This window comes from Periplaneta americana, chromosome 1, assembly GCF_040183065.1.
Source record: "Periplaneta americana isolate PAMFEO1 chromosome 1, P.americana_PAMFEO1_priV1, whole genome shotgun sequence".
Classification (NCBI taxonomy): domain Eukaryota; kingdom Metazoa; phylum Arthropoda; class Insecta; order Blattodea; family Blattidae; genus Periplaneta; species Periplaneta americana.
The window spans coordinates 209819707-209833396 of NC_091117.1; the positions used below are offsets into that span (position 1 = coordinate 209819707).

General features: G+C 37.9%; 1 protein-coding gene across 1 annotated transcript in view; it reads right to left on the reverse strand.

Moving 5' to 3' along the window:
• The window catches only part of LOC138707258 (odorant receptor Or2-like), a 31269-nt gene extending 18855 nt beyond the window's left edge, over window positions 1-12414 (reverse strand). The window contains exon 1 of the mRNA XM_069836595.1: window positions 11915-12414. Coding sequence (XP_069692696.1) covers window positions 11915-12021 — 107 coding nt within the window. The 5' untranslated portion in view covers window positions 12022-12414. The remainder of the gene's footprint in view (window positions 1-11914) is intronic.
• Between the last annotated feature and the right edge of the window lie 1276 nt (window positions 12415-13690).

The window sequence follows — 13690 nt, forward strand, 5'->3', positions numbered from 1 at the left end:
ACGCTGGTTCCGGACTGAGGCGGCTGACTTCTACGACACAAAAATTGATCCCATGGTATGACAAATGTCTCAATTCCAGTAGGTGATATGTTGACAAATAGAGCAAAAATTGCTGTATCTGTTTCAATAAATACTTGTATGAAATTGTGCTTTTATCTATGAACGCCCCCAGGGAAAATCACTTTCTGGACGGCCTCGTAATTGCGGTCGAGTGGCCAAAATTTTTATAAGGACTTCTTTTGACAATATTAACATGGTGGAGGAAAAAAATTTAACTTTTTTATCTGCCCTCCTCAGAACGTTTGCTCGTTAGGTGATAGAAATAACAAAAAAATTTATATGAAATAGCAGATATAGCATCAACTATCTATCAAGAACGAAAAAAAAAAAAAACAAACAAAAAATGAAAACAAATTCTTATGAAATTCAAGAAGTGTTCACAATTCCAGTACTAATTTTTGTCACATTTGTTTCTGATTATTGAAAGACGCCATATCAACTGCAATATTTTCTGGAGTAGACGGAATTGTCAATAACTAAATGGAATTTGCTGAGATGAGATCGAGAAGTAGCCACAGGAGTACCTGACATTCGCTTCATAGTTGAAGAAACCCAAGTAAGTAATGAACACAAGCACTAACAGAATCCATGCAGGAGCACGAGTATCGCTCCTGAAGACAGACTCCTGCAAGTTGACCACAGAACCTTGTGAAACTGAGACACCTTTCTTCAATGAATATTATGGCAATGGATCTCGTAAAAAACCAGCTATTTACCATGTCGCGCCACACTTTCACTAGCCTAAATATATCACAGTCAAAACTATCGCTCTCTCTGTGTCCAGTTATAAATTACGTAGTTTTCTCACAATTATTGTCTCTTTTATATGGTGACCAGGATTTAGATGAAAAAATGTACTATACCTCTTTATATTCAGAAATGAACTTTCAAGTATTTCAACGAATTCTGAAACTTAACATTTAGAAAGTTTCGGAACTACATTCTTGTTCCAGTATCTAGTCAGATAGGTATGACCTGATAGGTGACCTACTATGTTTGGCACGTTACGTCTGGCTAATCCAGGATAACGAGTTTGCTCTTGTTGTCATACAAAAAAAAAAAAAAAACTGCAGTAATTGCTTGATTCAAACGAGGCACTAGAATAATTCATACGAAAAGAATTATAATTATGAGGAAGTTCGGGTAATGTGGACCCCTCTTTTGAAATTTCTATTTCTGCTCTTTTATTTAGAGCACATAATTTTTGTATGATTATAGTAATATCGTTAGTATTTGAACTATGAAGTAACATTGTTATCTTACTTATATATACTTATTTATATATATATATATATATATATATATATATATATATATATATATATATATATATGGCAAGAGAGGTCCACTTTAGCCGCAGCAAATGGAAAAAGCAGACATCTTATAAGAGTAGACTAAAGGCTGGTTCACAATAAACCGGAAACGAGAATCGGAAAGAAAACGAAAACGGTAAAATTGTTAAAATGTGTACATTTAAATGTGAGCATTCACAATTAACGAAAAGCTTGCCGGAGCCCGGGATCGGGAACGGAGAGTTGGCCAAGTTTCAACTTTGGCGTTCACGTTTCCGATCACAGCCCACTAGATTCATTCTATTGCCATCTAAAAGCTATTTTGTCGTCATATATTTTGTAGCAAGAAGACCGTGACATAACCTATGCATTATTTTGTTCTGTGCTGTGCATCATGGAGCAAATTTTTATTTGATGAGATTCTAATATTGAGTGTTGAGGAAAATCCTCACGTTTACGATAAGCGGCGCGCCTCGTATAAAGATGAGAAAATGAAGGAGAATACATGGCTTTCAATTCTGCATCTTTGAACACCGATCGGAAGCGAATCACATTTTATTACTGTATTGGTTGTATTATACACTACATATTCATGCTTCAATTCAATAACTACTGTTGTGTTCATTTTTCTTCTATTACAAATGTTTCTTCTCTAATTATTTTACGTTATGGTAGACTTAAAACAGGTTGTGATAATAAAGATGGTACCTAATGAAATGTTTCAGTTGAAATTTCGAAGTTGGTTAACCTGTGTTCATGTTGGCTGCCTTGTACTCATGAGAGAACGCCATTGGTCAATTATACACAGATAACATCAGAATGCGTAATATCGACTTTACATATCGTTATTGACATACATATCGATATGCATAGTCGTCTACGTTCTCGGTTTATTGTGAATCAAAAATTTTCATATTCACGTCGTCTGCTTCTCGTTTTCATTTTGGTTCTCGTTCCCGGTTTATTGTGAACCAGCCTTTACAGGCGAAGATAGCGATGGTGAAGGAATCGTCAGTTGCAGTAACAGCAAAGAAAAATATTATTTTACAAAACGTCGAGATGAATGGATAAAGTGCAGAAAATGTGCAAAATGAGCTCGTTAAGGATGCACTGGTTGGCCAAAGAAGGCACTAGATTATTTCGAATGTGATAGATGTTGATAAATATTCACAATAGAGACTTTATGAACTTACCCGATTATGCCACCGGAAGTGCCCGATAGTGCCTAAACCCGTGGGGTAAAACCGTAAATTACAGACTTATCAATTTGTGTATAACCTTTTTGTTAAAGTTTTCCTTTCACGTACTGTTAATTGATTGTTGTAGAAACTCAGTACTGTACTTAATAAAACCAATGTTCAGGAATAAATATGTCAACAGATTAATGAGTAATGACCTTTTTCTTTAGCTACCCGAGTCTGCTCCCCTCACCCGTAGTATTTCTCATGTTGAACTCGGTGGTCAAGGCTACATAATCGGGACTATATGGCGAGTGATTTTTCAAAGAATAGTGGCGTAATGAAAAGGAATAAGTTTAGGAAGCTCGCTATTCCTAATGGATCATCAAATAGTAAAAAGTGTAGTAATAGTTTGGAATAGGCTTACATATTGCAATGTTCCATATTTTTCAAGTGTTTCATAATAATATTGTTAGAATATGGAGCTAAAGACTGATTAATTAGTTATACCCTGAAGACGATGTCTTCGCTTACCTCAGTAAGGCCTGATGAGCGCGAACACAATCTTTCAGGTATTCGTACATTTCTGCATCAAATTCAAGCTGCGAATATTGTAACATTTGATACTCGTTTCGTGTCTCGTATTTAAATGTGTTTGTATCTTCATAATCTTCAAATTGCGATGTATTTTCGTCCAAAGAGTTTGGATACTCTCTGTGTACGTCTTCATGTGAATCATATTTATTGCGATTTGTGTTAAAGTCCTCATTTTGGGCAAATGCAGATCTTTCAGAAAATTCACCATTTCCAGTAACTAGTGATGATGATGGCATGTCTCCTATATCGTCACTGCTAGACTGGAAAAATTCATCACTTTTAAAATAAGTTAAGACTGAAATTATTTCTCCATTCATTGGCGGTCTTTCCGTTTTGAACATATCATCACGTAGATCAGTACGAGGCAAATGCTCACCTGTCCCTTGCTTGAAATGATATTTTATGGTTCCAGACTCCTCATTGTTTCTGTTTCTGAAACTTGTTGAACTCTGAGTGATCTTAGATTCAAATCTGTGCTTCACTTGTTCCTGAGCGTCTCTGAGAGCTTCACCGATGAGTTCAAACTGAGCGGTCATGTGAATGATGAGAGTATAGTAAAAAGCACTCGGTAACGCTATGACGGTTGTCCCTTCCACGATTATGGATACTAATTGGTGAATCATAGCAATGAGAAAATTTCGTTGCGTCGTTAAATCGAAAGGATACCAACAGAGCCATGTCAGCATTCCAGACATCGCTGGAGTTTCCTCGGATGTATTCGAAGGTGACTGCAATTTTGTAGAAGTCACATTCGCAACGATCGGTGTTACAACCATGCTGACAGTGGCGCTATATATTAGAACACAAAACATGACAATGCACCATCTGGCTCTAGCCATAGACTTGTTAATGATCTCCAACTGATTTGGTGTATGTTTTGTGCCATGGGTAAAGAAGCATTGCTCCAGTCCTGCTAAGACCTGTTGAACCTTGTCTCGTCGGAATATGAAGGGATAAACTTTCACCAAGAACACTGTCTGTGATATGCAGATGTTCAAACTATCTGCGATGTCACTTACCTCTGTTGCAGACAATATTACATAAAGGGATTGTGCTACTAACAATACGCCAGTTACAGAAAGTATCAGAATCGAGTAAAACGTATATAAAAGAGCTTTCCATCGTGGTGCGATGGGATCTCTCGACCATATTCCTGCAATTTTCAGCATCCTTAAAATAAGAGCCATTCTCTTATCCGTTGTAGCTTTTTTGTTATCATAGGCGGTATTGCATTTCGAGGTCATTTCCTGTGGAAGATAATTCTTAAATGACTAAGACATGAATTTTCAAAGACAGTAAAAAATAACATTTTAAAAGATTGAAATGGCATACACTTTCTCATTATATAATGCAATTGACTTAAAAATATATTTTGAAGAAAATCCTTGAAAATAAATTTTCTTTCATTCCAATAAAACATGGTAAGAACTAAACGACTGGAGATAGTCCGTCTACCTTATCGATACTTTCTTACCTTTGTTAGTGTATTTTAGTTCGTATTCTTGCCAAACTTGAGATTCAAAATCTTAATTAGCTTATTCCCTTTTAATAATCTCGCTTTGACACAGAATCAGCATCAACCGAGTCTGCAGTATTCAATAGTCTGTATTCGTTGGTACAGCAGAGGTGAAAAGTAGAGTCTGAAGTGCGCGAGTTCAAGCTACTAGTTGTAGGCCTGGTGGTGGGGGCGGATACGACTTAAATAATAAGTTAGAAATGCTGTAACCAGCATGGCGTAGTAGCGTGTATTCAATTTCTGGAAAAATAAATGCTAAAAACTGAAGCTAGACGGTAATTGAAATTATGACAAAGAACGACACACTCTTTAAGCGGCGGTATCCAATCTTTCTCTTCGTCATTATATCAAGTACAAATCGGAAGACAAATACAATAATCTATTTCGACATTTCTTGCAACTCTAAAGTGTCTGTGGATAGGGAGATACCAACTTTTGTCCTTCATATTCAGTATTCATGAGTAATTTCTGCTGGAAATGATAGCTGCGAGTTAAAATCATTATCACTAAAAGGAACAGAAAGAATTGAATCTGTTTTATCTAAATAACAAGGTACTCAATTTCTTTGCAATAAATTTTGTCTTCACAGCTTACCTTTCTATTATACGAAGTTCATTCATCATGTATTGCAAAACTGATTTCGAAATTATAGCATATAATCCGCATTTTCAGTATTCCTAATATACTTAAAAAGCGCTTTTCAACTTCCCGTCCGTTTCTCTGTGTACAGCGACTTTTCGTAAATTGTTGGACGGATTTTTATACAGAATATTAAGTAGGGGAGACAGGGGCAAGTTAACCAACTGTTACTTTCCCAAGGAAACCGACAGATAGCAGCACATGGCGGCTAGGGATGAAATTTCGCAATAACTTGCAGCCTAGATCTTATATGTAACAGATATGTCGGGGTTATAGGCTTTGAGGTTAACAACTTTTGTCAGGTTTACTACGCTGCCATCTAGTTGTTACATAAGGAGTCACGTCATAATACCCATTTGAATTGCATTAGCGACTGAGCTACCATCTCGTGTTCGTTTACGGCGGACGGGTGGCGAGCCTGGCGGTTGTTCTCTTCAAAGTGCTGCCGATTTTAACGTAGCGAGGAGTTATCTGTTACATATATGATCTAGGCTTGCAGTAAGGAAAGCCGTTACAGAGCCAATTCCCGTGAAGAAACGTTGGGTAAGTACCACCAATACTATAATTTCTAGCGTGGGATAAATAAGAATTTGGGCAGTTAATTAGTTCTGGAATATTATTCGAATATGTTTTTCAAATACATAAACATCCATTGTTTACGTTTAGAGCGCAAATTCTGCCATTTATGGAGGGCTCTAGTTCATACGTCAAACTATTTGGGGCAAGAGGACTGGAGTAAGATAACAAACTCGTCATCTTGCCCCAAATGGCTTAATTTAGTCACAAATTTAAATTTATTATTATTATTATTATTATTATTATTATTATTATTATTATTATTATTATTATTGTGAAAGAACAGTGTTTTATAGCGACAATGGGAATTGCAACTGACTTATTTCTGACAGAAATCGCGACTAAGCTAATTTTTCCTATTCTTACATCTGCAGCAATGGTGAGAAATTACAAGAAGATTTCCACTAGAGGGAATAGGGACAAAGATAATACTAAGGATGCAATTCAAGCTGTAAAAGAGAGAGGGATGCCCTGTTTAGGTGCAGCGACACAGTACAGCATTCCAGAAGCAACTTTACGACGATATAAAAAAAAAGTGATGATGTAAGTTCGATTTAACATTTTTTTATATTATTTTCTTACAATAATAACGTAACAGCACACAAATCACATCTTTTATCAATTTTGCTAGTGCCATCTGATTCTCTCATTTCTTTATTAAGAAATATGTCCGAGAAGAAAAGTGGAAGCTTATCACTACAAGTGATTAATCTGCTACTACCCAGTCCACCACTAAGCAGCTCGGCAACGCCAGAAACATCTGGCGATATTTTCAGCGAGACGGATAGCGAATAAGGGATGCCTGTAAATTATGGTCCCGTCGCTCTAATTTCCGGCAGCCAATCGCGTTGCAGGTCGGCTACGTGTGCGTCTTGTGATTCGCTGAGAAAGACGTTATTCATTTCTTAAGGCTCGATAAATACTTAATATAATCGCCCGCCATTTTGGCTCTTTCGTTGGCGTTCGCAGAAAGCACGCGAGGACGTTATTTGCCGCTTAATTATTTGCTGAATTACAGTGCGTTTGATTTATTATCATAGGAGCTACGACATGATAATGTTTAATGGTGTGGCAAATACTGGGTGTTCATTTCAAAAGTGTGTCATGACGTCACTTTTGTTGAGTCACCGATTTGAAGCGAGTTTCAGCTTATATGTCAGAGAAGTTGCCTATTATTTAAGGCGTTCTTCAATCTGAACTTGAGAACGTGTACGGTATAACTTGAACGTCGTAGCAACAGATGGCGGTCCGTACGGTCTGTGTGCTACCATAACCTCTTTCGAACTTGTTTTGCGCCGGCAAGTCGTACGCAGGGTATTTGTTATCATCGGTTACGTACGGTAACATTCCACAACACAAATCAAATACTCCGTGTCCATGTTGAACGTCGAAGTTAATGTCAACAAATACGTAAGTAATCGTCTTAACCCTCTCCCCATATCCCGACAGTATATATTTCCAAACAGTTCACATTCCTGCCACTACCGGCGTTATCGTACGCATCGGTACGTACTCTTCAGAATGAACGCCGTACTTGCTAGGCAACTTCTCTGCCTCCTAGGTAATACACCTTTGCGGAAGTGTAGGAAGATCGAATTCTCTAGGCTCATCGGCTAGCCACATGACGGCAAACAGCGAGCATGACACACTTTGAACTGAACACCCAGTAGATTCTTCGTATGGTAGCTCGGCAACGAAAGAACAAAAATGGCGAACGATACTACCTACCTAGACTTTATAGAGCCTTCACTTCCTAAGACGTAGGCTAAGAGGAATAACAGCGTCGCGACTATAGTGTTATAATTTTTACATTAGTCAAATAACAGCAGGTCTGTTGTCTCAGTTGTATATGCACTCATCATGTTAGCATATAATAACCTGGGCGCTTTAAATAATTTCTTAATTTTAAAGAAACTGTTATAAATTCATATCATTTCGCACAATTGGACTACTTAGGAGCCACCGACAAGTTCAGACAGTACCGCGTTTTTCTGTTGACCCGGAGTTGCGCTGGGGCGTGAATTCGATTCCCTTTTGGACTGATTACCTGCTTGGCTTTTCCGAGCTTTTCCTAATTGCAAGGCGAATGTCAGGTAATTCATGGCGAACCTTCGGCCTCATCCCTCTAAGTACCATCTCACCATAAAAATCTACAGACCAATTACTGCATTTATTTCATTGAATCACTTTGAAGAAATGTAAACAGAATTTCTTCTGTTTCTGGTGAGAAAAAAAGGAATACAAGACGTTTGGAAGGTTGGCTCTTCAAGTGAAGAATTAAAAGATGCGAAAAGGGTGTCATAGGCCTATTCTTAGGAATCAGTACGAACAATTAAATTCATTTTTATTGACCAATGACAGCCCACATATTCTCAGATAATATAGGCAAAATGACCAGGATCGTCTGGAGTTTCCAAGATAAAAAAAAAATGTACGACTAGAAGAATGTGTTATACTGTTAAATAATATATTCGAAGTTTTTAACGACGCTGTACCAACTACTAGATTATTCAGCGTCAATGCAATTGGTGACAGCGAGGTAGTACGTCTATTTCAAGAGATGACGCCGAGGATTCGCCACAGATTACCTGACATTTGCCTTACGGTTGGGGAAAACCTCGGAAAAACCCAACAAGGTAATCAGCCCAAGCGGGAATCGAACCCGCGCGCGAGCGCAACTCCGGATCGGCAGGCAAGCGCCTTAGCCGACTGAGCTATGCCGGTGGCTCTGTTCGAAGTTTATAAACTTCGTCTGAGGTGATTGGTAGCTAAAGATCAGGAGATTTAGACTCAATTGAAGTATTTTGGCAAGTTATTTTGTGACCAGCCTCGAATCTGTTGTTAAATTCTGAAATTTTCAATGCACAATGTTTTACAGTTTACTTAGTATATTTCTTCATTCTTACAGAAAGTAGTTGTCTGTTTCTGAAACCTATGTATCGTACATTTACGAAAAAATACAAAAACTTCTTGATTGCTAAATTTCAGCACTAGAAATACAGTTGGCACCTGAAATTGATCTGTTCCCTTTCATTATTGAATTAGTCCTTCCAGATAGACTCTCTCCCTCTGCATTAAAAACTAAGCAAATGTAATTGTGTCATTAAGCAATTCCTTTTGAAAGTGGAGTAGCGATTGAGTTGAAATATTCTACAAGCCTTAATTATGAAAATGCCCTTCGAAGTGAGTGAAAGTCCTACCATATAGGTTCCCACATTTATAACAAGATTACAAAACCAAAACCTTCCACTACTTATTACATGTTAGTCAGTCAGCTAATTTTAGAGTCCGACACGACAGGTAATGTGTTCGATTCTCGTTGTTTCCTTCACGAATAAGTTTGACTTTTTTTAAATTGTAAATTTTGAAGAGAAGAATGATGGTTACGGTAATGATGATCATAAAAATAATAGTAACAATAATAATTTATTGATTTTTAATATTAATGTGTTGCCGAACAGTGTTTAACCAATAATAGGCTAGCGCAATAAGTACAATGACAATTAAGCAGGGTTATTACTATTTAATACGAAAAAAATTCGTACCGGCACCGGGAATCGAACCCAGGACCTCTCAGCTCTGCGCGCTGAGCGCTCTTTCCAACTGAGCTATGTCGGGACACGATCCACAGCGCCGGCCGAACCCCTCTCGTAATGCTTTTTACAGCCTTACTACCTGCATTTGAGACGATACAAGCACAGTCTAGTATATACAGTCACGAAGCTTGAGTTTTGAGGGTGCTAGAAACAATAGACTGTGACGGTACTATTTTGCATTGCCTGTAATGAGGCGATATTAGCGATCCTAGTGGTGAGCAACTATCTAATGTTTGCATACTTACTACATATTGAGCTTCGCAACTGTATATAGTAGACTGTGATACAAGTCATATATGCAGGAGCGCATATTTAAATGACTTTATGGCCATATATTCAATGAGGTGGGCGAGACCTCATACAAAATGAATATGTGATGTAAGCAGGGTTAGTTATAAAATATAAAAATGGATTTGAACGGATGCACTTTGTCAAGATTATAGAACTGGTTTAAGACAAAGTTACGTATAAATCAAGGGAAACCAATGTTCTCCCCTAAATAAACCTGTCAGTTTTGAAATCTTTCGTGGAATCTTCAATACAAAATTTAACCTAACTTTCCACATACAATATTGCAATTAGTTTAATTTTCTGTTTAAAGTTCCAAATAAAACAATGTGAACTAACCAATGCTATAATATTTTACTTGAAATTATTCTTGATGACTCAATTTATTATTGCATTTGAAGTGATAATTTTTGTGATATTTCAAATATTTCTTTATAATCATTAGTTTGGTTCTGTGGTTATAAAATAAAGATGAACAGACTTATAATCGTTTTAATAATCCTTTAAACCATAAAACCCACATTCCAGGAAAATAATTAACATACATTCAACAATAGAGGACCCGTTTACATTACTCCTGGGGAACAACGGTCACCTCTATGAAGTGCACAAGTACTACCTGCGTGCATCAGTCGAGGAGCAGCCCTTGTATTGTTGAAATTACTTTAATATCCGAAATTATCTTAACCACCAATATCAGTCCATGAAAACAACTTAACTCATAATAGATAATAATAGCGAGAAATACTCTGCCCAACAAAACATCTTAAGAACCATATTAAGGAAACCGAGCATAATTCATGTGTGATACATGGCACATTCATTTTCTATATTTTTGGACATACAGTATATAAGACCAAATCTCATTATTAATACTACGGATGGACAACCATAACAGTTTTTTCGTCTCCTGTAAAATTTGTAATTTGCGGATAAGATGTTTTAACAAATAGCCATCGATATGCTATCTGTCCATTTAATTTTAACTTAATGACTCTGTAAGATTTTTCATAAGTTACGTACAACACACTGAATTTTGAATTGTAATTAATTGCACATCTTAACAATTTTTCATTGTAACTCTATGTTTGAAATGTTTGTTACAGGCTATCGTTTCATCAGCATTCACAGCTATCTTCATATAGCTTACTTTTGTAAGGTTATATTAGGTATATTTCCTTACACCTCATGTTTTACGTTCATACAATTTGACATAAACCAGCTATAACGGCTGGGGGGATCATCGTGCTAACCACACGATACCTCCATTTTGGTTGGATGATCGTCCACCTCTGCTTCGACATGTGGACCTGAGGCCAGCAGCCGGCTGGTCGGTCTTGGCCCTTCATGGGCTGTAGCGCCATGGATTTACTTTTACTTTACAACTTGACGTAAGTAAGACCAGAGTAGACAACCATTATTTGCCCTGATGATGGAACTTGTATGTCGCTCCGAAACGTTGGAAATGTCAAGTTCCAGGGCACGGTGGAACACCCAAAAGCCTAACTTTGAACTTTTGAATCACTCAATATTTTAGCAACTGACACGTTGTTTTTTAATACTAGATGTTCAGGTGAAGTAGTGCAACGGTGGGCCTCTGTGTACTTTGAATAGTTGGTAAAAGTATTGAGTAAACAGTACTCCGATAATAAAGTATTACCCTGCCGTCGAAAGATATGATAGTGTCGATTGTCTGTTTGGTGAGGTGATACACAGAAAACACTCCATATAAATCATTAACACTCTCTGTCAAGATTTATTAAGAACACTCTAGGAAAAATAGCAATGAATCAAGGTCTCCAGTAAAGTACAATCAATGATAATTCCTCACTCCTTCGACACTGCTGACCACTAGAGTTCACTGAACTGGCATTCGCCATTACACAAACTAGTAATGCCATCTGTCCTCACAGTTTGTAATTATTAGCAGCTCGGTAAACAAGTCCCAACTTGTCTGATGTTTCACAACCAAACACAACCAAAGTAAAACCCTTGACGAATGCCAGCTAATTCTTTCACAATCTATCTGTAATCAAACTCTTTCTATGAATCATAATAAGTTTAACCTTACTAATGTGTAAAAACCTGTTTACTTTCTGGTATACCAGTCTCGAAACCCACTCAACAATAGGTTCAATTCGACACTCATACCTTAATAAACACACTACATACATCACCGCAGCTCGGCTACGCTCCTGCCTGTATAAAGTCACGAACCCCGTTCGATCCCAGACTACATCAGTCCATTCCTTTCCGAACTGGGTCACCCGCGATCCCATCGCGAATAGCCACAACACCAACGCACAGCTCTCCCAGCTGTCGTCCAACTTTCCTCAACGAGTCGTTCCACTAGACTCAAACCTCAAAACGAAATTCTCCCCCAAAGTCAAACTGAGTGCTAATGCTCCCCCAAAATAATCAATTACAGACCAAAACCAAGTCACGTGATCACTAAAGTTTGCTGCTTATACGTGAGGAATAATAGAGCTATAATGGAAGAAAAGAAACAAACTATCTAAAGGAGAAAGTAAGACTGAAAATGGAGAAGTAAAGCCATCTATGAAAGGTGAGGTAAACTAATACTAAAAATAAAATAATAAGAATAGAAAGGAAAGAAAGGAAAAGGAAATAAAAAAGTAGTATGCCGAAATAAAACGGCACAGTAGGTCGTGTATGCCATAATGACATTACTTTTGATGCAGTTTTCCTTTGCCCAACAGTTTCCACATAGGCCTATTACCAAGTGTGCATCTCCTTTATCACGTCTTATGCCACCCATAGATAACCTGAGCCGAAGACCCCGCCAGCGCGACTCTATGTTGTGTGTGCCTGGATCAACGAAATTTACTGAATGATTCACAGTCCAATGGGCAGCAAACCCACCATTCAGCAAACCATTGTACCCTCTCCAGGCATCGGTGTATCGTGCTGGCGAGTTCTACATGCTGAGATATCAAATTAAACAAGGTGACGGCATCCCTGTTACTATGGGGACAAATCTCCATTCGAACCTCGTTCGTAACCACGTCGATAATGCCAAGAATCAAATTTTCTTCTACGACTCGACCACGATGAAACTTTCTTCGGCCGATCTTCATTCGTCGATCTGAACAATGTGCACGGGAGCGCCTATCCTCCCTCTATTTTGATACTTTGAGTCCATGGACATAATAAACACTTCTCGGCAATAATTAAACCAGTCAGCTAGTGTGTGCTCACTGAGACGTCGCTCCCCCGTTACTGTCTGCGCGTACAATTCATGTCCAAACGCATGTGAGAACTTGACCTGGCGGCAATTTACAGTTTTGAAACACGTCCCCTTTGTAACTGATTGGTTGAATTGCTCATAGCCTCTTCTGCAAGAAAATAATGAATAAGTACGACCCCGTTTCGTAATGGGCTGAAGGGAGACAACACACTCCGAGCACAGCATCCTTGTTGTAAGCAGTCCTTCGTCTAATAGAAATTGAATGCATTCATCCGTATTAGCAACGAAGGGCGCCAGGTCGAGCTGATTCATAAATCTCGCCATTGTTAAAATGCACGTTATCGCAACGGGATTAAAGTGTTATAGCCTATCAAATTGAAATGTACATTAACATCAATTGCATGTTGAAAACTATAAGGAAACATACATGGTGAACCAGTATGCCTAAGTATCTCCCTTTGTTTTAAAAGTATTTTATTTAATCTCAGTAACAATCCGGGCATTCGTATTGACGTTCAGCCTTTGTACAACGAAGGTGAGCCCACTTCTTACATATGTTGCACATCACCCAATTCTCCACTGTAATTATCCAGGCAGACAAGAGAAAGACATTATTCATCATCCTCTGATGACCTTTCCTCTGACATTTGTTGTATCTGGTAGATTAATTCCTTTTTAGCACCTTTCTTGGCCTTGTTCCTTTTTTTTCTACTTCCCTCAATCTTGGACACCCGTTAGGT